The sequence below is a fragment of the Salvelinus sp. IW2-2015 genome, unplaced genomic scaffold (assembly GCF_002910315.2).
Source record: "Salvelinus sp. IW2-2015 unplaced genomic scaffold, ASM291031v2 Un_scaffold1313, whole genome shotgun sequence".
Taxonomy (NCBI): Eukaryota; Metazoa; Chordata; class Actinopteri; order Salmoniformes; family Salmonidae; genus Salvelinus; species Salvelinus sp. IW2-2015.
The window spans coordinates 9,153-32,445 of record NW_019942836.1 but is presented as its reverse complement, the minus strand read 5'-3'; the positions used below and the strand labels follow the sequence as shown (position 1 = coordinate 32,445).

At 43.4% G+C, this 23,293-nt stretch overlaps 1 protein-coding gene, 2 non-coding genes and 1 pseudogene across 3 annotated transcripts; all 4 read left to right on the top strand.

The window, feature by feature from the left end:
* The first annotated feature begins 3,335 nt into the window (after positions 1–3,335).
* Positions 3,336–3,407, top strand: trnah-gug (transfer RNA histidin (anticodon GUG)). The gene has a single exon. It is a non-coding gene; the product is annotated as a tRNA-His (tRNA).
* A 279-nt stretch (positions 3,408–3,686) lies between these two features.
* Positions 3,687–3,758, top strand: trnah-gug (transfer RNA histidin (anticodon GUG)). The gene has a single exon. It is a non-coding gene; the product is annotated as a tRNA-His (tRNA).
* A 3,312-nt stretch (positions 3,759–7,070) lies between these two features.
* LOC112070402 (fumonisin B1 esterase-like) lies at positions 7,071–11,252 on the top strand. The gene is made up of 3 exons (XM_024137816.2): positions 7,071–7,151; positions 8,132–8,402; positions 10,304–11,252. The coding sequence occupies exons 2-3, from the start codon at positions 8,139–8,141 to the stop codon at positions 10,781–10,783; spliced, it is 744 nt and encodes a 247-aa protein (XP_023993584.1). The 5' UTR covers positions 7,071–7,151; positions 8,132–8,138; the 3' UTR covers positions 10,784–11,252.
* Positions 11,253–13,595: 2,343 nt separating this feature from the next.
* On the top strand, positions 13,596–22,664 carry LOC112070401 (para-nitrobenzyl esterase-like; annotated as a pseudogene).
* The last annotated feature ends 629 nt before the right edge of the window (positions 22,665–23,293 follow it).

Sequence of the window (23,293 nt, the reverse complement as noted above, 5' to 3'; positions counted from 1 at the left end):
TGAGTAGATCGATTTCACCCCCAATACAACCTGGTAGCTCGCCGTGATCGTATAGTGGTAGTACTCTGCGTTGTGCCGCAGCAACCCCGGTTCGAATCCGGGTCAAGGCATTGAAATCACATATCACGGCATAAGGGCTCTTTTTGAATTAGCACGGTGAACTAAACTGAATAAGTAGAGTGAATTAGCAGAGATGTAGAAAGTGCCACTGACTAATGGTGACAAAAAAATTACTATACCTCTGTCATTATAACATTAAATAAGCAGAGATTGATAACATATATATATTTTTTTTTTAAATCGGCCAAATGCGTGTTCCAAAAATACCGATTTCGATTGTTATGAAAACTTGAAATGGCCCTAATTAATCGCCCATTCCGATTAATCGGTCGACCTCTAGTTCAACCGCAGCTTTACTCACACGTGTTCACCAACCCATCTATATCTGACCAATCAGACAGCCCACATTTTTTCACAAGGGTTAGGGGAGGTACTAAGATCCAGACCATTGCGAGAAGAAAACTAGTGTCCTGGTGTGTGGCGTAGCGTTTGGCCAGAGCAAGGAGTCTGGGTTGCCAGGCAACCATCAGCAGCAATGAAGTATGCTACTTGAGAGCCGTAAGAACCTCTTTTGAGAGAGTTGTGCCTACAGGAGCAGAAATGTAATAAAGTGCATTGGAAAGTATTCAGACCCCTAGACTTTTTCCATATTTTGTTTCGCTACAGCCTTATTCTGAAATGGATTCAATTGTTGTTTTTTTTTATGTTTGCAAATGTATTAAAAATAAACTGAAATATCACATTTACATAAAATTCAGGCCCTTTACTCAGTACTTTGTTGAAGCACCTTTGGCAGTATTACAAGACTCGAGTCTTCTTGGTGTGACGCTACAAGCTTGGCACACCTGTATTTAGGGAGTTTCTCCCATTCTTCTCTGCAGATCCCTAAATATCTGTCAGTTGGATGGGGAGCGTCGATGCACAGGTATTTTCAGGTCTCTCCAGAGATGTTTGATCCGGTTCAAGTCCAAGCTCTGGCTGGGCCACTCAGGACATTCAGAAGCATGTTCCGAAGCCACTCCTGCGTTGTCTTGGCTGTGTGCTTAGGTTTATTGTCCTGTTGGAAGTGAACCTTCACCCCAGTCTGAGGTCCTGAGTGATCTGGAGCAGGTTTTCATCAAGGAGCTTTCTGTACCTTGCTCCTTTCAATCTTCCCTCGATCCTGACTAGTCTCCAAGTCCCTGCCCCTGAAAAATATCCCCACAGCATGATGCTGCAACCACCAATCTTCACCGTAGGGATGTTTGCCAGATTTCCTCCAGACGTGACACGAGTTCAAGAGTTCAATCTTGGTTTCATCAGACCAAACATCTTGTTTCTCGTGGTCTGACAGTCCTTTAGGTGCCTTTTGGCAAACTCCAAGCAGACTGTCATGTGCTTTTCACTGAGGAGTGACTTCCGTCTGGCCACTCTCCCATAAAGGCCTGATTGGTGGAGTGCTGCAGAGATGGTTGTCCTCTGGAAGGTTCTCCCAGCTCGTTCAGTGTGACAGGGTCTAGGTCTTCCAATTAAGCACCGCCACGTGCGGTCGTAGACTCTGACAATGTAAGAAATGTTTGCCTTTATTGTGTAGTGTGGCGCCCGGTGACGACCAATAGGAACTCGGCCAGCACTGAGTACACACACAAATTAAGATTTTTGTGAATAGTCAGATTAATATAATAGTTCGATTTAAACGTTTACATGCTTTGCAAGAAGAACGATTTCCCTAATAATCCTGTTTACATTTGATAAATGCAGAACATCGCCAATCAAAATAAACTTTCTACCACAGCGACCATGTTATTTTTGGAAGCCTATATGATTCTTAGTTCTTACATATAAACGTTTGTATGTGAAAAATATGGTCCAAACACACCAAGACATTTGTGAAGAGGGCACGACAATGTCTATTTCCCCTCAGGAGGCTGAAAAGATTTGGAATGGACCTCAGATCCTCAAAAATATCTAAAGCTGCACCATTGAGAGCATTTTGACTGGCTGCATCACCGCTTGGTATGGCAACTGCTCGGCATCCGACTGCAAGTCGCTACAGAGGATAGTGCGTATGGCCAGTACATCACTGAGGCCGAGCTTCCTGACATCCAGGACCTCTATACCAGGCGGTGTCAGAGGAAGGCCCAAAGAATTGTCAAAGACTCCAGCCACCTAAGTCATAGACTGTAGACCGGGATGTTTTATTTCAGCTCATGAAACATGGACCAACACTTTACATGTTGTGTTTACATTTTAGATTACACAGTTAGTACTTTTAGTCATTCAAAAGGATTACTTTTTGCCGTAACATTGTGTATCAAATTGGCGTGAACCGGATTCTGCGGCACAACACAGAGCACAAATCCTCTCTTGTGTGTGGTGGGTGGTGTGTGGTGTAGTAGAATAGAGTTAGTACTGACCCCTGTAGAGTATTGTGTATGGTGTAGTAGAATAGAGTTAGTACTGACCCCTGTAGAGTATTGTGTGGTACAGTGGAATACAGTGCTCTGCTAGTGTASAGTAGGGTTCCTGAAGTATCCRTGGAATAGGAAKATGCCCTCCKKTGGACAARGATTAGCATCCATGAGGGTYACYGTCAACCTCTCCTTGTTTATATCATCCAGGGGCAACATATTGGGTTCCCCCTAAACTCCAGAGGATGGATCTATCACTCTCTGACCTGAACACAGGGATGGGAGAAGAGAAAGGTGGGTCTGTTGGACCAGGTCTAYGTCAGGCCCACAGTATAGTCACTGTGCATATGGGACAGGAAGAKCAGGCAAACTTACTGACACTTCCTAACCTGCCAGACGTCCACTGGCAGCAGAGTATAGGGTTAGGTTTACCATTCATTATTCACAGCTCTGGAGAATCATCCTGGGAAAATGACGAGAAGAGAGAGCAACGGTTAGCCAGGCAAACTACTAAAACAGCTATTTGTCATATAGCAAACATGGTAGCTACGTTATATATTCATTTATGTTMCTAGGAAAGATACATTATGCTAACATTAGTAACGTTAYGCCTACTTGCTGCAGTAYCATGCTTGCTATWAKAACAGTAGTTTGTCGATAAACGATACTGTTTGCATAGTAGCAGAATATATATTTCAAAAGAGAATGAATTTAACAAAAATACATCTTACAAAGACTTGGACAGATAATATTATGATTACTTGCGTTACATGTCATGTTAGAGACAAAACAWTAAGATATCTKTGCTTGAACGCTAATCCACGTCACTGTASGTTTCATTTAAAATCCKAACGTCTCCCTGATGYGGCATGGRCCTGGTAGTTCGCCGTGATCGTATAGTGGTTAGTACTCTGCGTTGTGGCCGCAGCAACCCCGGTTCGAATCCGGGTCACGGCATTGCGATACACAATGTCACGGCATAAGGGCTCTTTTTAATTATTAGGGGTACATTTCTAACTACATTATAAGTAGGTCTATTTATATATTTCCCGTTAGGTAAACTGGCAAACTCGAGACACCGGTTCCTAACCACCCGCAAACGAGCTTCTAGTTAATTCCCATGTCGTTGCATTGCTGTTTGTGCAGGTTTGAATAGCCCCAGATGTCCGCCCAACACACAAGCCCTGGTAGCTCGCCGTGATCGTATAGTGGTTAGTANACAAGCCCTGGTAGCTCGCCGTGATCGTATAGTGGTTAGTACTCTGCGTTGTGGCCGCAGCAACCCCGGTTCGAATCCGGGTCACGGCATTGCGAATACACAATGTCACGGCATAAGGGCTCTCTTTTTGAAGKGTTGACTGATGGGAAACTGACTGACTGGCTGGTTAATTATGTAATTCTGATATTTATCCCTTTTGGGGTTGGCTATCCAGCGAACATTATCACATAAATTAGCAGTGGACAAAGAATGACAGACACAAGTGTAAGTTAGCTAAATTAGTAACAACAAGTGTGGGGGAACAGCTAGCTAATATGCAGGCTATGTACCCATCTTTAGCCCAGATAAAACACACTTGGGAAAGCACGTGGGGAACTCAAAATATGAACATGCATAAYGAGAAATGGATTGAAAAAGTTAGGTCGATGCAATGCAAAATATACAATCAGTCATAGTATGCGTTCAGCTCATTTTCCAGTTTCAAATCAAGCTTCATTTGTACAGCACATTTCAGACATGGAATGCAACGCAATGTACTTAACAGAAAAAAAACTATTAAAATAAAAGCTAAAATATTTACTACACAAACATAAAATWAAAAAAGAATGACAAGCTGAACGACTAGAAAGCACCGTAACCCAATTATCCTAACCTGCTACGTTAATTATCCTAAACTGCTGCATAAATTCTAACCTGCTACGAAAAGTCAAATCTGACAACAATTTTTTTTATCCAATCTAGTCAAAACCCTTCACTGGGGGTGGAGAGACATTTTTGCCGTTTTAATGCTCACGAGGGCAGAAATGTAACTTCTACCAGCTGAAAGACAATGCCCATAGTTTACRCATGATGCTACACAAAGATTTAAGTCAACAAGTCTTCCTTTTAGTCAAGGTATGATATATTTGGGATTGAAGTGGGAAATCCGTGCCAATYCCGTATGTTTCCCCTATGATATGACGTGCTACTACTCAATCTACATTTAATTTGAACGCTACCACCCACCTGGCATTGTTTGATAATCAGAAACACCTGCGAAATCCTCCTTTTCGCGAGTCGCCACTTCGCTGAGCAATATAATAGATAATCTTTGGATGAGTCACAGTTTTTTGCCTTGTCTCCTACACTTGGCTGCCTGATCCAAGGAGCAAATTAAAATAAAGCTTGCAAACTTGTTTTTCACGTCCACTTTTTTTTACCAACAAAATATAACTTATTTTTTAGCTAGTCTCTTTAAAATAAAAAAAATATGACCATTTTATAAATGGTGAAATTGCTTGTGATCAGTGGCGACTCCTCATTCAGTGCACTTTTTTGTTGTTGCCTGTTTTGCATGTCACATATCAGTTTTCAAACAATGTTAAAAAAAAAACATCATAAATCATTGCGTTAATAAAGCTGCATACAAATATGGTCTCTTTTTTGCTTTCTTTAGTAAGGCAGCTCCAAAATGCAGGTGTTTCAGCATAGCGCAGTGCTTTCTGTGGTGGTCGGGCAGCCAGTGGAAAATATGGAGCATAGGGGGTGGTAATCAATCAATCAATGAAATGTATTTATAAAGCCATTCTTACATCAGCTGATGTCACAAAGTGCTTTACAGAAACCCAGCCTAAAACCCCAAACAGCAAGCAATGCAGGTGTAGAAGCACGGTGGCTAGGAAAAACTCCCTAGAAAGYCCAGAACRTAGGAAGAAACCTAGAGAGGAACCAGGCTATGGAGGGGTGGAGATTATAACAGAACATGGCCAAMATGTTCAAATGATCATAGATCACCAGCAGGGTCAAATAATAATAATCACAGTGGTTGTCGAGGYTGCAACATGTCAGCACCTCAGGAGTAAATGTCAGTTGGCTTTTTATAGCCGATCATTCAGAGTATCTCTACCGCTCCTGCTGTCTCTAGAGAGTTYAAAACCGCAGGTCTGGGACAGGTAGCACGTCAGGTGAACAGATCAGGGTTCCATAGTTCCGCAGGCAGYACAGTTGAAACTGGAGCAGCAGCACGGCCAGGTGGACTGGGGACAGCAAGGAGTAATGTTCTCTAGTTTTGCACGGTGATTGGCTCAGTGTTCTGTCACACTACATCACCGCAAAATCTATGGGGAGAGCTTGAAAATGCAAGCCTCTTGGGTGCTGATATAGATTTAAATGAGAAGTTTGAGTTCAGGGCCCCCGCCTGCCCTGTTGGTATTCGGACCATGATTACTACAAGGTTAGATAGCTGGCTAGAGTAACTACGAATTAAAAAATGTACATGGCTAATTGTCAGCTAATTGAGTGACTGACATAAAAAGAGAGAAACTACTGATGCACGACCACATTTCGAAATTGCACCTTGTGTATTTTACTATTCAAACTCTCAGTAGTAAGTTGAGACCCCGACTGGGCACCTCCAGCGACCGCTTGGAGCCGACCCTGATTGTAAATCAATAAACCAAGAAGTTGGCTGCCTACGCTATTGATCTGTATTGATCTCACTATATTTCCTGTAAAGCTGGCTGTGGTAGAGACCCTGTAGGACAGGCTCTCCAACCTTGTTCCTGGAGAGCAACCCTCCTTTAGGTATTCACTTCAACCCCAGTTGTAACTAACCTGATTCAGCTCATCAACCAGCTAATTATTAGAGTCAGGTGCGCCGGATTAGTTTTGGAGTAAAAGACCTACCGGACGGTAGTGTTCCAGGAACAGGGTTGGAGAGCCCTGCTGTAGGAGGTGTCTATGTTAGGGAGAATATTGATTAATGTGTTGATTAATGATTGAAATGGATTGATATGTGACTAAGACTTGGAGTATAAGTGACAGAAATTCATAGCAGACAGACAGTAGCAAGTTCAATGAGGGGCGAACTATTTGGTAATTTTTTTGGGGGAAATCAGAACATTAGTCTAAAGATGATTCTTCGCGCCTTTCACACAGATTGAGAAATGATAAGGAATGTGTTCAGTGGTGTAAAGTACTGTAGTAAGTTTGGGTTCCTGAGTGGCGCAGCGGTCTAAGGCACTGCATCTCAGTGCTTGAGTTGTCACTATAGACGCTCTGGTTCAAATCCAGGCTGTAATACAACCAGCAATGATTGGGACTCCCATAGGCCAGTGCACAATTGGCACAGGTTTGGCGGTTATTGTAAATAAGAATTTTTTCTTAACTAACTTAGTTATATAAAGGTAAAGTAAAAGTACTATTTAAGTATTTGGGGGGGGTATCTGTACTTTACTTTATTTGTACTTTACTTTAGGCGTTTTCTATTAAGGGTATCTTTACTTTTACTCAAGTAAAATTGACAATTGTGCACTTTTTTTAACCTCTGAATGTGTTCCATTTATGAAGTCATAAATGTGCTATAGACGTCCCCTTATAATGTATGCTGCCCCTTTAAATATGCAGAAAAAAAACAAGTTACCCAGCAGCCATTTTTACTTGAGGGATCACACACACACAGTAGCTGCGTCAAAAGTTGTTTTTTAACAACTGGATTGAATATTGTAAGTGATCATTGCATAGGTTATGGCAACATTTCTATACACGGTATTTTAGACTTGTAGTGTTTTTGTAGACTACAATGGAAATTAATGTATATGAAGTTTGTTTACATTGTTTCATGGAGTTTAACGGTAGGCATTCCTGAGACAAGTCAAATGTGCCTTTTAAAAGCAGTTCGATATCCTGCCTTAGTGGGAGTAATAATATTGTTTATCATCATTGCCATGCATGAAACTCCTATCATCTTTAAATAAATAACGCAATTTTGTAATGAGGTGATTTTAGATTTTCCTTCTTTGAGAATATGGTGCGCCCATGAACGATTGCAACATTGTTTCACAGGACGTGGGAAACCAGCATTTCTGCTATTAACTGCGCGCTCGATCCTCTAACAATGCAATAAGGAAATTCGCTCTCATATGCGTCACCAGAAGTCTTAACTATTGTGGATGAGCCTTACACTTGATTTTTCTAAATACTATTCTTCATCTAATTTACATTGGCTTTGACATATCAATTAGCCATACAGTTATAGATTATTTATCATCAATTTACTCTGCTACCTATTAACCCGTTACAAACACATTATAAACCGTCTGCTACTTTTCAAGTACACTAGTGATAGCGTTATTATTGTGTAACTTGGATACTCTCAGATGACAAGAGGTCATGAACAAGAGTGTTTTGGTAGGGGGCTAGCCATATTAGTTTATGGGGGCTAGGGGTTCGTTTGGGATGGTGTGTAATTCAAATGAACGGCAAATTCGCCACTTTATTTGTTACTCCATTATTTGTGCCATGAAGAGAGGTCTTTCTTGAAAAATAGATTGTATCTCAATGAGACTAACCTGGATAAACGTTAAATAAAACTGAATTGGAATTGACCCTAATCCTGCATGTTGTCCTAAAACTGCCTTATTGGCCTAATCTACTGTGCAAGTCCCTGCTCTGCACTGATCTCCCCTGTGTGCTTCCCGCATAGAGCCAAGATGAATGAGGACGTGTTTGAGGTCCCTGAAGGAACAGAGTACCGTTATCTGGTACAAGAGGAAGGAGAGGAGGAAGTGCAGTATGTGCGCCGCAGACACTACGTCAGCCCATTCCTGGTCCTGTCCAGACGCTGCATCTTCCTCGTCTGCATGGGGGTGCTATCCCTGCTCACCTTGGCTGGGTACCTGGCCTACGTGGCCCAGACTCTGCCCCCTGGCTCAGCCCAGGTCACTACTGACTGTGGAGAGTTCCAGGGTAGACAGGTGGGTTGATGTTTGCACATTGTTGGTGGAAAGAGTAGAAATAGACAACGATCAAATCAAACTTTATTTATAAAAACAACAATGTTCAGCTTTACAAAAAAAAAAAAATATATATATGTTCAGCCATATTGAACATTTTTAACCAATTGTACTGTATGGTTTCTCCCCCATATGCCTACAATGTAAAGTGCATCGAGACCTAATAGAACAGTAGATCATCAATTAGATTCAGTCACGGGCTGTTTATTTTATTTATTCAGTGGATGGTCACGGGGCTGGAACATAATTACAAATCATTTGTAAACTGCAAATTGACTACAAGAAGCCCAAACGGATATCATATTTGACTAAAACATGATTATTTCAAACCTTGCTTACATTTGTATACGATCACATACACTCAGTGGCCAGTTTATTAGTTACACCACCCCCGTTCACGGAAATGGTTAGCTCCTACAGACAGTGAGTCTCGTGGCCGTGGCTTACTATATGAAGCAGGCAGACAGGCATCGAGGCATTCAGTTACTGTTCGGTTGAGCGTTAGAATGGGTCAAACGAGTGAAGGATYCCAGGTGCACCGGMTKCAATATRTCAGAAATGGCCCGGCCTCCTGGGCTTGTCACGCACCACAGTGTCTAGGGTAACGCAGAGAATGGCGCGACAAACAAAAAATCATCTAGTCAGCGGCAGTCCCGTGTGCGAAAACATCTTGTTGATGAGAGAAGTCGAGGCGGGCCACAAACAGGCAAATAACGGCGCCATACAAAAATAGTGTGCAGAACAGCAACTCAGAACGCACAGGGTCATCTGATCCAGCTGCAGCAAGCAAGGCCACAGATGTTTAGCTTCAATCCTATGCAACATATACAGTACACTCAGTGGTCCGATTGACCGTTAGAATGGGCAAAACGAGTGARTTAAGCAACTTTGAGCGTGATATGATCGTCGGTGCCAGGCGCGCCGGTTCCAGTATTTCAGAAACGGCCGCTCTCCCGGGCTTTTCACCCACGAGAGTGTCTAGGCTTTACCGAGAATAGTGCGACAAACACAAAAACATTCAGCGGCAGTCCTGTGGGCGAAAACAGCACGTTGATGAGAGGTCAYAGGAGAATGGCAAGATCATGCAAGATAACAAGCGGGCCACAAACAGGCAAATAACGMAGCAGAACGGCATCTCGGAACGCACAACTCGTCAGGTCCTGTCACGGTTGGGCTATTGTAGAAGACAGCCACACTGTGTTCCACTCCTACCAGCTAAAAACAAGAAGAAGCGTCTCCAGTGGGGAGACACTGGACAATTYAGGAATGGAAAAACATCGCCTGGTCCAACGAATCCCGGATTCCTGTTGCGTCATAATGATGGCAGAGTCAGGATTTGGTGTAAGCAGCATGAGTCCATGGCTCCATCCTGCCTGGTGTCAACGGTACAGGCTGGTGGTGGTGGTGTACTGATGTGGGGAATGTTTTTCTGGCACATGTTAGGTCCCTTGATACCAATTGACCAACGAACATTTCCGACACCTTGTATAACCCATGCCCCGAATAATTCAGTATGTTCTGGATGAAAAGGGGCGTCTGACCCGAGATGGGTGTACCTAATAAACTGTCCACTGAGTGTATATCTATATTATGCATGGGAATACTTTGAAACAGATTTCCAAAATTAAAATCAATTGGAGCTGATTTGCTTGTATTTTTTTTACATTCTTTTATGTCTAATAATAAAATGAGAATAAACGAGATCCCCTTCAGTTGAGGAACCCTGTAATAGAAGATGGTAAAGGATTGAGGAGTGGAATGTTTCAGTGACATGTGCCTTGACCATGTGGGCTTATACGGAATTACCTCCATGTGAACACTCATAGTTAATGAAATACTATTGGTCGTCTTTATCATTGCAGAGGAATGGGGCCTACTCGTTCAAGGGCCTCCCCTACGCTGCTCCCCCCATTGGGGAACGTCGCTGGGCCCCACCAGCCAAACCCCGGTGTGGAAACGGGGTGGGGGATGCCACCCGCTTCCGCAGCAAGTGTCTCCAGGTGCAGCCGCTCTCAGACACGGGGAAGGTGATTGGCCAGGAGAGCTGCCTCTTCCTGAACGTGTGGACCCCCACCCTGAGCCCCGACGCTGCCCTACCCGTCATGGTCTGGATCCATGGGGGCTACCTTCACATGCTTAGTGGAGGAGAGGAGGGCTACTCGCCCACAGAGGAGCTAGCAGCCCAGACAGGGATGGTCTATGTCAGCTTTAACTACAGGCTCAACGCATTTGGGTTCCTGGCCCTGGAGCTACTGAGGGAGGGCTCCCCTACCAATACCTCTGGTCAGTCTCTAGCAGTTGGCACATCGACGTTTTTACAGTTTTGCCAAACGAGGTCTTGATGTCTCAAGCCGTTTCACACAACATAGATCATGTTGTATTTAAGATATGATAATAGGAAGGTTTTAATCTTTTTAAACAAGCTATTTCTAACACCAACAGAGTGATGAAATATTCATGATGTTTATGTTTGTTCTCTCAGTGACGTTGTTTATAATTGTGTATATCTATTTAATGAGTTTTAAGTATTCAGACCCCTGGACTTTTTCTACATTTTGTTACGTTARGGCCTTCTAAAATGGATTAAATAGTTTTATTTTCCATCAYTCTACACACAATACCCCATAATGACAAAGGGAAAAAAACATTTTTTACATTTCTGTGAAATATCACATTTACATAAGGATTCAGACCCTTTACTCAGTACTTTTTTGAAGCGATTACAGACTCGAGTCTTCTTGGGTATGACGTTACAAGCTTGGCACACCTGTATTTGGGAAGTTCCTCCCATTCTTCTCTGCAGATCCTCTCAAGCTCTGTCAGGTTGGATGGGGAGCGTCGCTGCACAGCTATTTTCAGGTCTCTCCAGAGATGTTCAATCGGANTACACTTGGCTGCCTGATCCAAGGAGCAAATTAAAATAAAGCTTGCAAACTTGTTTTTCACGTCCACTTTTTTTTACCAACAAAATATATATTTTTTAGCTAGTCTCTTTAAAATAAAAAAAATATGACCATTTTATAAATGGTGAAATTGCTTGTGATCAGTGGCGACTCCTCATTCAGTGCACTTTTTTGTTGTTGCCTGTTTTGCATGTCACATATCAGTTTTCAAACAATGTTAAAAAAAAAACATCATAAATCATTGCGTTAATAAAGCTGCATACAAATATGGTCTCTTTTTTGCTTTCTTTAGTAAGGCAGCTCCAAAATGCAGGTGTTTCAGCATAGCGCAGTGCTTTCTGTGGTGGTCGGGCAGCCAGTGGAAAATATGGAGCATAGGGGGTGGTAATCAATCAATCAATGAAATGTATTTATAAAGCCATTCTTACATCAGCTGATGTCACAAAGTGCTTTACAGAAACCCAGCCTAAAACCCCAAACAGCAAGCAATGCAGGTGTAGAAGCACGGTGGCTAGGAAAAACTCCCTAGAAAGYCCAGAACRTAGGAAGAAACCTAGAGAGGAACCAGGCTATGGAGGGGTGGAGATTATAACAGAACATGGCCAAMATGTTCAAATGATCATAGATCACCAGCAGGGTCAAATAATAATAATCACAGTGGTTGTCGAGGYTGCAACATGTCAGCACCTCAGGAGTAAATGTCAGTTGGCTTTTTATAGCCGATCATTCAGAGTATCTCTACCGCTCCTGCTGTCTCTAGAGAGTTYAAAACCGCAGGTCTGGGACAGGTAGCACGTCAGGTGAACAGATCAGGGTTCCATAGTTCCGCAGGCAGYACAGTTGAAACTGGAGCAGCAGCACGGCCAGGTGGACTGGGGACAGCAAGGAGTAATGTTCTCTAGTTTTGCACGGTGATTGGCTCAGTGTTCTGTCACACTACATCACCGCAAAATCTATGGGGAGAGCTTGAAAATGCAAGCCTCTTGGGTGCTGATATAGATTTAAATGAGAAGTTTGAGTTCAGGGCCCCCGCCTGCCCTGTTGGTATTCGGACCATGATTACTACAAGGTTAGATAGCTGGCTAGAGTAACTACGAATTAAAAAATGTACATGGCTAATTGTCAGCTAATTGAGTGACTGACATAAAAAGAGAGAAACTACTGATGCACGACCACATTTCGAAATTGCACCTTGTGTATTTTACTATTCAAACTCTCAGTAGTAAGTTGAGACCCCGACTGGGCACCTCCAGCGACCGCTTGGAGCCGACCCTGATTGTAAATCAATAAACCAAGAAGTTGGCTGCCTACGCTATTGATCTGTATTGATCTCACTATATTTCCTGTAAAGCTGGCTGTGGTAGAGACCCTGTAGGACAGGCTCTCCAACCTTGTTCCTGGAGAGCAACCCTCCTTTAGGTATTCACTTCAACCCCAGTTGTAACTAACCTGATTCAGCTCATCAACCAGCTAATTATTAGAGTCAGGTGCGCCGGATTAGTTTTGGAGTAAAAGACCTACCGGACGGTAGTGTTCCAGGAACAGGGTTGGAGAGCCCTGCTGTAGGAGGTGTCTATGTTAGGGAGAATATTGATTAATGTGTTGATTAATGATTGAAATGGATTGATATGTGACTAAGACTTGGAGTATAAGTGACAGAAATTCATAGCAGACAGACAGTAGCAAGTTCAATGAGGGGCGAACTATTTGGTAATTTTTTTGGGGGAAATCAGAACATTAGTCTAAAGATGATTCTTCGCGCCTTTCACACAGATTGAGAAATGATAAGGAATGTGTTCAGTGGTGTAAAGTACTGTAGTAAGTTTGGGTTCCTGAGTGGCGCAGCGGTCTAAGGCACTGCATCTCAGTGCTTGAGTTGTCACTATAGACGCTCTGGTTCAAATCCAGGCTGTAATACAACCAGCAATGATTGGGACTCCCATAGGCCAGTGCACAATTGGCACAGGTTTGGCGGTTATTGTAAATAAGAATTTTTTCTTAACTAACTTAGTTATATAAAGGTAAAGTAAAAGTACTATTTAAGTATTTGGGGGGGGTATCTGTACTTTACTTTATTTGTACTTTACTTTAGGCGTTTTCTATTAAGGGTATCTTTACTTTTACTCAAGTAAAATTGACAATTGTGCACTTTTTTTAACCTCTGAATGTGTTCCATTTATGAAGTCATAAATGTGCTATAGACGTCCCCTTATAATGTATGCTGCCCCTTTAAATATGCAGAAAAAAAACAAGTTACCCAGCAGCCATTTTTACTTGAGGGATCACACACACACAGTAGCTGCGTCAAAAGTTGTTTTTTAACAACTGGATTGAATATTGTAAGTGATCATTGCATAGGTTATGGCAACATTTCTATACACGGTATTTTAGACTTGTAGTGTTTTTGTAGACTACAATGGAAATTAATGTATATGAAGTTTGTTTACATTGTTTCATGGAGTTTAACGGTAGGCATTCCTGAGACAAGTCAAATGTGCCTTTTAAAAGCAGTTCGATATCCTGCCTTAGTGGGAGTAATAATATTGTTTATCATCATTGCCATGCATGAAACTCCTATCATCTTTAAATAAATAACGCAATTTTGTAATGAGGTGATTTTAGATTTTCCTTCTTTGAGAATATGGTGCGCCCATGAACGATTGCAACATTGTTTCACAGGACGTGGGAAACCAGCATTTCTGCTATTAACTGCGCGCTCGATCCTCTAACAATGCAATAAGGAAATTCGCTCTCATATGCGTCACCAGAAGTCTTAACTATTGTGGATGAGCCTTACACTTGATTTTTCTAAATACTATTCTTCATCTAATTTACATTGGCTTTGACATATCAATTAGCCATACAGTTATAGATTATTTATCATCAATTTACTCTGCTACCTATTAACCCGTTACAAACACATTATAAACCGTCTGCTACTTTTCAAGTACACTAGTGATAGCGTTATTATTGTGTAACTTGGATACTCTCAGATGACAAGAGGTCATGAACAAGAGTGTTTTGGTAGGGGGCTAGCCATATTAGTTTATGGGGGCTAGGGGTTCGTTTGGGATGGTGTGTAATTCAAATGAACGGCAAATTCGCCACTTTATTTGTTACTCCATTATTTGTGCCATGAAGAGAGGTCTTTCTTGAAAAATAGATTGTATCTCAATGAGACTAACCTGGATAAACGTTAAATAAAACTGAATTGGAATTGACCCTAATCCTGCATGTTGTCCTAAAACTGCCTTATTGGCCTAATCTACTGTGCAAGTCCCTGCTCTGCACTGATCTCCCCTGTGTGCTTCCCGCATAGAGCCAAGATGAATGAGGACGTGTTTGAGGTCCCTGAAGGAACAGAGTACCGTTATCTGGTACAAGAGGAAGGAGAGGAGGAAGTGCAGTATGTGCGCCGCAGACACTACGTCAGCCCATTCCTGGTCCTGTCCAGACGCTGCATCTTCCTCGTCTGCATGGGGGTGCTATCCCTGCTCACCTTGGCTGGGTACCTGGCCTACGTGGCCCAGACTCTGCCCCCTGGCTCAGCCCAGGTCACTACTGACTGTGGAGAGTTCCAGGGTAGACAGGTGGGTTGATGTTTYCACATTGTTGGTGGAAAGAGTAGAAATAGACAACGATCAAATCAAACTTTATTTATAAAAACAACAATGTTCAGCTTTACAAAAAAAAAAAAATATATATATGTTCAGCCATATTGAACATTTTTAACCAATTGTACTGTATGGTTTCTCCCCCATATGCCTACAATGTAAAGTGCATCGAGACCTAATAGAACAGTAGATCATCAATTAGATTCAGTCACGGGCTGTTTATTTTATTTATTCAGTGGATGGTCACGGGGCTGGAACATAATTACAAATCATTTGTAAACTGCAAATTGACTACAAGAAGCCCAAACGGATATCATATTTGACTAAAACATGATTATTTCAAACCTTGCTTACATTTGTATACGATCACATACACTCAGTGGCCAGTTTATTAGTTACACCACCCCCGTTCACGGAAATGGTTAGCTCCTACAGACAGTGAGTCTCGTGGCCGTGGCTTACTATATGAAGCAGGCAGACAGGCATCGAGGCATTCAGTTACTGTTCGGTTGAGCGTTAGAATGGGTCAAACGAGTGAAGGATYCCAGGTGCACCGGMTKCAATATRTCAGAAATGGCCCGGCCTCCTGGGCTTGTCACGCACCACAGTGTCTAGGGTAACGCAGAGAATGGCGCGACAAACAAAAAATCATCTAGTCAGCGGCAGTCCTGTGTGCGAAAACATCTTGTTGATGAGAGAAGTCGAGGCGGGCCACAAACAGGCAAATAACGGCGCCATACAAAAATAGTGTGCAGAACAGCAACTCAGAACGCACAGGGTCATCTGATCCAGCTGCAGCAAGCAAGGCCACAGATGTTTAGCTTCAATCCTATGCAACATATACAGTACACTCAGTGGTCCGATTGACCGTTAGAATGGGCAAAACGAGTGARTTAAGCAACTTTGAGCGTGATATGATCGTCGGTGCCAGGCGCGCCGGTTCCAGTATTTCAGAAACGGCCGCTCTCCCGGGCTTTTCACCCACGAGAGTGTCTAGGCTTTACCGAGAATAGTGCGACAAACACAAAAACATTCAGCGGCAGTCCTGTGGGCGAAAACAGCACGTTGATGAGAGGTCAYAGGAGAATGGCAAGATCATGCAAGATAACAAGCGGGCCACAAACAGGCAAATAACGMAGCAGAACGGCATCTCGGAACGCACAACTCGTCAGGTCCTGTCACGGTTGGGCTATTGTAGAAGACAGCCACACTGTGTTCCACTCCTACCAGCTAAAAACAAGAAGAAGCGTCTCCAGTGGGGAGACACTGGACAATTYAGGAATGGAAAAACATCGCCTGGTCCAACGAATCCCGGATTCCTGTTGCGTCATAATGATGGCAGAGTCAGGATTTGGTGTAAGCAGCATGAGTCCATGGCTCCATCCTGCCTGGTGTCAACGGTACAGGCTGGTGGTGGTGGTGTACTGATGTGGGGAATGTTTTTCTGGCACATGTTAGGTCCCTTGATACCAATTGACCAACGAACATTTCCGACACCTTGTATAACCCATGCCCCGAATAATTCAGTATGTTCTGGATGAAAAGGGGCGTCTGACCCGAGATGGGTGTACCTAATAAACTGTCCACTGAGTGTATATCTATATTATYCATGGGAATACTTTGAAACAGATTTCCAAAATTAAAATCAATTGGAGCTGATTTGCTTGTATTTTTTTTACATTCTTTTATGTCTAATAATAAAATGAGAATAAACGAGATCCCCTTCAGTTGAGGAACCCTGTAATAGAAGATGGTAAAGGATTGAGGAGTGGAATGTTTCAGTGACATGTGCCTTGACCATGTGGGCTTATACGGAATTACCTCCATGTGAACACTCATAGTTAATGAAATACTATTGGTCGTCTTTATCATTGCAGAGGAATGGGGCCTACTCGTTCAAGGGCCTCCCCTACGCTGCTCCCCCCATTGGGGAACGTCGCTGGGCCCCGCCAGCCAAACCCCGGTGTGGAAACGGGGTGGGGGATGCCACCCGCTTCCGCAGCAAGTGTCTCCAGGTGCAGCCGCTCTCAGACACGGGGAAGGTGATTGGCCAGGAGAGCTGCCTCTTCCTGAACGTGTGGACCCCCACCCTGAGCCCCGACGCTGCCCTACCCGTCATGGTCTGGATCCATGGGGGCTACCTTCACATGCTTAGTGGAGGAGAGGAGGGCTACTCGCCCACAGAGGAGCTAGCAGCCCAGACAGGGATGGTCTATGTCAGCTTTAACTACAGGCTCAACGCATTTGGGTTCCTGGCCCTGGAGCTACTGAGGGAGGGCTCCCCTACCAATACCTCTGGTCAGTCTCTAGCAGTTGGCACATCGACGTTTTTACAGTTTTGCCAAACGAGGTCTTGATGTCTCAAGCCGTTTCACACAACATAGATCATGTTGTATTTAAGATATGATAATAGGAAGGTTTTAATCTTTTTAAACAAGCTATTTCTAACACCAACAGAGTGATGAAATATTCATGATGTTTATGTTTGTTCTCTCAGTGACGTTGTTTATAATTGTGTATATCTATTTAATGAGTTTTAAGTATTCAGACCCCTGGACTTTTTCTACATTTTGTTACGTTARGGCCTTCTAAAATGGATTAAATAGTTTTATTTTCCATCAYTCTACACACAATACCCCATAATGACAAAGGGAAAAAAACATTTTTTACATTTCTGTGAAATATCACATTTACATAAGGATTCAGACCCTTTACTCAGTACTTTTTTGAAGCGATTACAGACTCGAGTCTTCTTGGGTATGACGTTACAAGCTTGGCACACCTGTATTTGGGAAGTTCCTCCCATTCTTCTCTGCAGATCCTCTCAAGCTCTGTCAGGTTGGATGGGGAGCGTCGCTGCACAGCTATTTTCAGGTCTCTCCAGAGATGTTCAATCGGACTCTGGCTGGGCCACTCAAGGACATTCAGAGACATTCAGATCCAAAGCCACTCCTGCATTGTCTTGGCTGTGTGCTTAGGGTCGTTGTCATGTTGGAAGGTGAACCTTCACCCCAGTCTGAGGTCCTTAGCGCTCTGGAGCAGGTTTTCATCGAGGATCTCTCTGTACTTTTCTCCGTTCATCTTTTCCTCGATCCTGACGTTGAAAAACATCCACACAGCATGATGCTGCCACCACAATGCTTCACTGTAGGGATGATATTGACCAGGTGATGAACGGTGTCTGGTTTCCTCCAGACATGACGCTTGGCATTCAGGCCAAAGAGTTCAATCTTGGTTTCATCAGACCAGAGAATCTTGTTTCTTATGGTGTGAGAGTCKTTTTTGGCAAACTCCAAATGAGCTGTCATGTGCCTTTTACTGAGGAGTGGCTTCTGTCTGGCCACTCTACCATAACGGCCTGATTGGTGCTGCAGAGATGGATGCCTTTCTGGATGGTTCTCCCATCTCATCTCCACAGAGAAGCTCTGTTAGAGTGACCATTGGGTTCTTGGTTACCTCCCTGACCAAGGCCCTTCTCCCCCGATTGCTCAGTTTGGCCGACGGCCAGCGCTAGGAAGAGCCTTGATGGTTCCAAACTTCTTCCATTTAAGAATAATGAAGGCCGCTGTGTTCTTGGGGACCTTCAATGCTGCAGACATTTTTTTGTACCCTTCCCCATATCTGTGCCTCGACACTATCCTGTCTCGGAGCTCTACGGACAATTCCTTCGACCTCATGGCTTGTTTTTCGCTCTGACATGCACTGTCAACTGTGGGACCTTATATAGACAGTTGTGTGCCTTTCCAAATCATGTCCAATCAATTGAATTTACCACAGGTGGACTCCAATCAAGTTGTAGAAACATCTCAGGGATGATTAATGGAAACAGGATGCACCTGAGCTAKATTTCGACTCTCATAGCTAAAGGTCTGAATACTTATGAAAATATGGTATTTCTGTTTTTATTTATAATAAATGTGCAACAATTTCTAAAAACCTGTTTTCGCTTTGTCATTATGGGGTATTGTCTGTAGATTGAAGAGGGGGAAAATGGATTTAATCCATTTTAGAATAAGGCTATAACATAATTAAATGGGGAAAAAGTGAAGGCGTCTGAATACTTTCCCATTGCACTGTATTTGTCTTATCTCCGCTGCTTGATAAAAAGTTAATATTTTTCTTTCTCATGGTCACTACACCATTTATACTTTACACACACACACATAGACACACACACACACACACATACACACATAGACACACACACACACATAGACACACACACACACATACAGCTTGATATTGAACGACCCATAAAATCGCATAAAGCCATTGTTTTCAACACTCACATTCACGCACAGTCATCGGCGAGAACAGAAAGGTTCTCTATCTGAATACCTCCTATTTCCCTTCTGATCTGAAAGGGTTCAGGGTATTGACACCAGGAACCTTTAGGTACACTAGGCTAGATGGAGCTTCTGAAAATAGGAACTAGGACATAGGAAAACGAGGCCACATCAAAGCGGTATTTCGACGTGATTTTAATCTCTAATTGGTTTCCCCCCCACCCAGGAAACTATGGCTTCATGGACCAGATAGCTGCTCTGCAGTGGGTCCAGAGGAACATCAAGGTGTTTGGAGGAGACCCCAGTAAAGTCACCATATTTGGTCAAAGCTCAGGTAATAAATACCAGCTATTATAAGCCTCTATGGGCTACATGAGTGTACTGTCAGTGAAGTATGATTGAACATTTAATTAGTGTGCACCTTTTTCTTTTTGTTATAATACAACAATTTTTACCGAACATTTAAAAGGATGAAAACAAAATATGCTACTTTATGTTAGCATGTGCTTGTAGCAGTATAGTTGGCTGAAGGAATTAACACAGCTTCCTTAACTGCTTTAGAATTTCCCCTCATTGTCTACTCTCTTCCCATCACCATTCCACACACACACACACACACACACACACACACACACAGGTGGGACGTCGGTGTGGACTCTGATGATGTCTCCGCTGGCAAAGGGTCTGTTTCATGCGGCGGTGGATATGAGCGGCTCCTATAAGTATAACGCATCACTGGAGAAGGCAGAGGCAGACAACCTGCTATTCCTGAACAAGACTGGCTGCAATGACCTGGCCTGCCTCCGGAAGCTCTCCACCACACTGATACTACGGGTACAGACAGTACGACAACGTAAACTGTAAAATCTGCCTTAAGGGAGAAATGGGCTTCATGTGGGTCTCTCTCTCTTTGTCTCTCTCCACTCCGCTCTAGGCCATCCCATGGAAGGAGTACCCGTCGTGGGGGGCAGATGATCTGATGGACCTGCCCACTAAGGACAGCTTCGTGGGTCCCGTAGCAGTGGTGGACGGGCATGTCCTCCCAGCCCCTCCCTTTGAGATGTGGGAGAAAGGAGGAGTCTTCAACGATGTTCCATTCCTCATAGGGACCACTGAGCAGGAGACTGACTTTTTGTAAGTATTATGCGTGGTCTGCAAAACATTATTAGCTACAGAAGCTGTCCTAGAAATACACAATTAATTTTGTAAACGTGTGTGCGCGTGTGTGTGCGCGTTTGTGTGTGTGCACTTTAGCCCACCGTATGAGAATATCTCCATGTGGACATGGGGAGACTACGGGTGGTTTGTGACAGGTGAGAATAAGAATACGGTAACCTCGGGGTCAATATCGATCAATCTGTAAAATGCCTTATTTAGATTCTATTGTATTGTTCTCCAAGGAGGAAATTCATCTCCACATTATCAAACATCACAGACCTGTAAGAGATCCCAAAAAAATTAAACCCTGACATTAACAGATAGACAGACAGAAAATTAAGACCGAACATAAAACAGTGATTACATCATAGTCCATTGAGCTGTTGAGGAAGTTTATGGCTGTGGGAAAGTAGCTCCTGCTAAACTGGGCCTTTTCTCTCTCATCACTTGTGGCCACTGAAACCCACGAAATCCAGCATCAACTCTTTTCTCCAAAACCCGTCTCTCATATTTTCAACCCTGCCGCCTTTTACAGTCTATTCCTGCTACCCATATTGCCCTTTTCCCAAAGCCTCTCGCCTGTGTCCCACACAGATAAACTGAGCCCCTTCAGCGAGGGTCTTCCTAAGGAGGCGTTGGATCTGTACCCAAGCTCGGKCCTGTGCCCCACTCCTGACCGCTGCCCAGAGAGGGCCTACACCACGATGGTGTCGGACATGAGGGTCACCTGCCCAAACAACGACCTGGCCAAGAGGGCTGCAGGTAGGCTACGCTGACAGCCAGGAGATTCACGTGAGCCAATGGGTTAGCATTCACTCTATGATAATGGACAGCATTTTTTGTTGTTGAATGGTCTCTTTAGAGAGACAGGTAGTTGTTCAGAGAAGACAGCGATTAGAATGGGCATTAAAGAGAGACAGGTAGTTGTTCAGAGAAGACACCAATTAGAATGGTCTCTATAGAGAGGTAGTAGTTCAGAGAAGGCACCTATTAGAATGCTTTGGAAATGCCTCCTGTCCACCCTTCACTGATGTAATCACTCATCTGTTAGTGAACAGTAGTGAGTTTTGAACTGCTTGTGTGTGTGCGTGTGTTTGTTTTGTGTGTTTGTTTTGTGTGTGTGTGTGTGTGTGTTCCCAGCGGCCCTCCACAGTCCTGTGTATCGGTACGTGGTGACACACACTCCATCTCGTGCCGTCATCTCCTCGGAGGGTCTGTGGTCGTTCCCCAGCCGGTTCTCTTTCCACGGCCTGGACTCTTTCGCCTTCTTCGGGGGTCTAGAGAAGCTGTTGGGGGGAACGCTCTCCGCCCAGGACACTGCCTTCCAGAAGCTCCTCACAGAGCACCTCGTCCACTTCGCTAAGGAGGGTGAGAGAGGGGCAGGGGCTGGAACACAAACACCTCTCCTAGATTGGTTGAACTCAGTGTTCATTCAGCTCAGACCATTGGAATTAGACATTTACCACATAACTTTCCTCATCTCTCTATCCCTCTCCTCTCTTCTGTTCTCTCTATCCCTCATCTCTCTTTCTGTTCTCTCCATCCCTCATCTCTTCTTCTGTTCTTTCCATCCCTGTCTCCTCCTCTATTGCAGGTAAGATGCCGAAGCAGTGGCCAGAGTACCCAGCAGCCACTGCTCTCCTGAACCATACCCTCTCTGTGGTCCATGATTACTCTGCTGAGCGCTGCCAACTGTGGGAGAAGAACGGCTTCTACCCCTARGCCTGGGTCAACTGACCCCTCACCCATAACTCCTACTGCACAGGACTGAATCCTACACCTGGGTCACCTAGGTTACAGTATCTACCCATAGAAAGATTGAACATCTGTCTAGAACAATGGGAACATGTGAAGAAAGATGGAAACCATGAAGACCAAAATGAAGGATGTTAGTACTGAATGTGTTCTGTGACTGTGGTGAAATGTAGATGCATTGTGGGAGTTTTGGTGTGTACAGTATTTTGCCTTTAGGTTTGTTCAAGGATAAAGTATCAGATTTCGAGAAAAGGGAAGAATATGTTGGTATGGAAGAAAATAATGGACATTTATATTTCTGCTCTGTTTTGTGGTAGAGATGGTTGTGAGAATGTTGAAAGAGGAGATGTTATTGTGATGTGTATTATTATTATTCATACTTTTAGCTACTGTTACTTGCACTAAGATTTTAAATGAAGATGCCTACTCTTTTACTTTTTATGGAAATCTGTTGTGTATACGTCGTACATGTGTGCAATGAGGAAACATTTATTATGCTGTAGCCTATGTTATGTGTTTCTCTATTCTTCTCTATTCTTCTCTTTCCYTAATGTGTCTCTGTGTGGTGGATATTCAACCAGACAGAAACAGCTAGGAAGCTTTTTCTGCACGCATAGACTGTCACCACCGAATCATCTTCGTTCGACTTGAAAACACGCCGGTGTTTTCCTACTCAAGCCTCATTAACTCAACGTAACACTCTCTGCCTTTTCTTCAGCATCTCCGACAGCCCCGACTTGTTTGGCAACAAGGGATGGTGCGCTTGTTCTTTATGTGTGAAGAGAGGGATGAAAGCCTGTGGATGACAGAGAGAGCACATGGGAGTGTTTACTTGTGTAATTAGTGTTTAGAGTTGCCTCCAATCCAAAGTTCTCGTGTTCTGTCTTTTCTCCTGTCAAACAGACAGGGAGTTATATCTGTTGCTGTCGTATTGATCATTTCTACTTTTGTTCCACTATGTGCGCTATGATAGGCACTTATTTCAACGTTACATTTTTCTTTGTTTTTTTACTCAGGTAATCTGCTTTATAATGCCATGACCTAAAATTACAGGTCATTCACACGCACTAATACAAAATAATAAAACACACAAAGAATTAAGGATTTCAGTCTTTTTTCAAAATATATATTTCAAA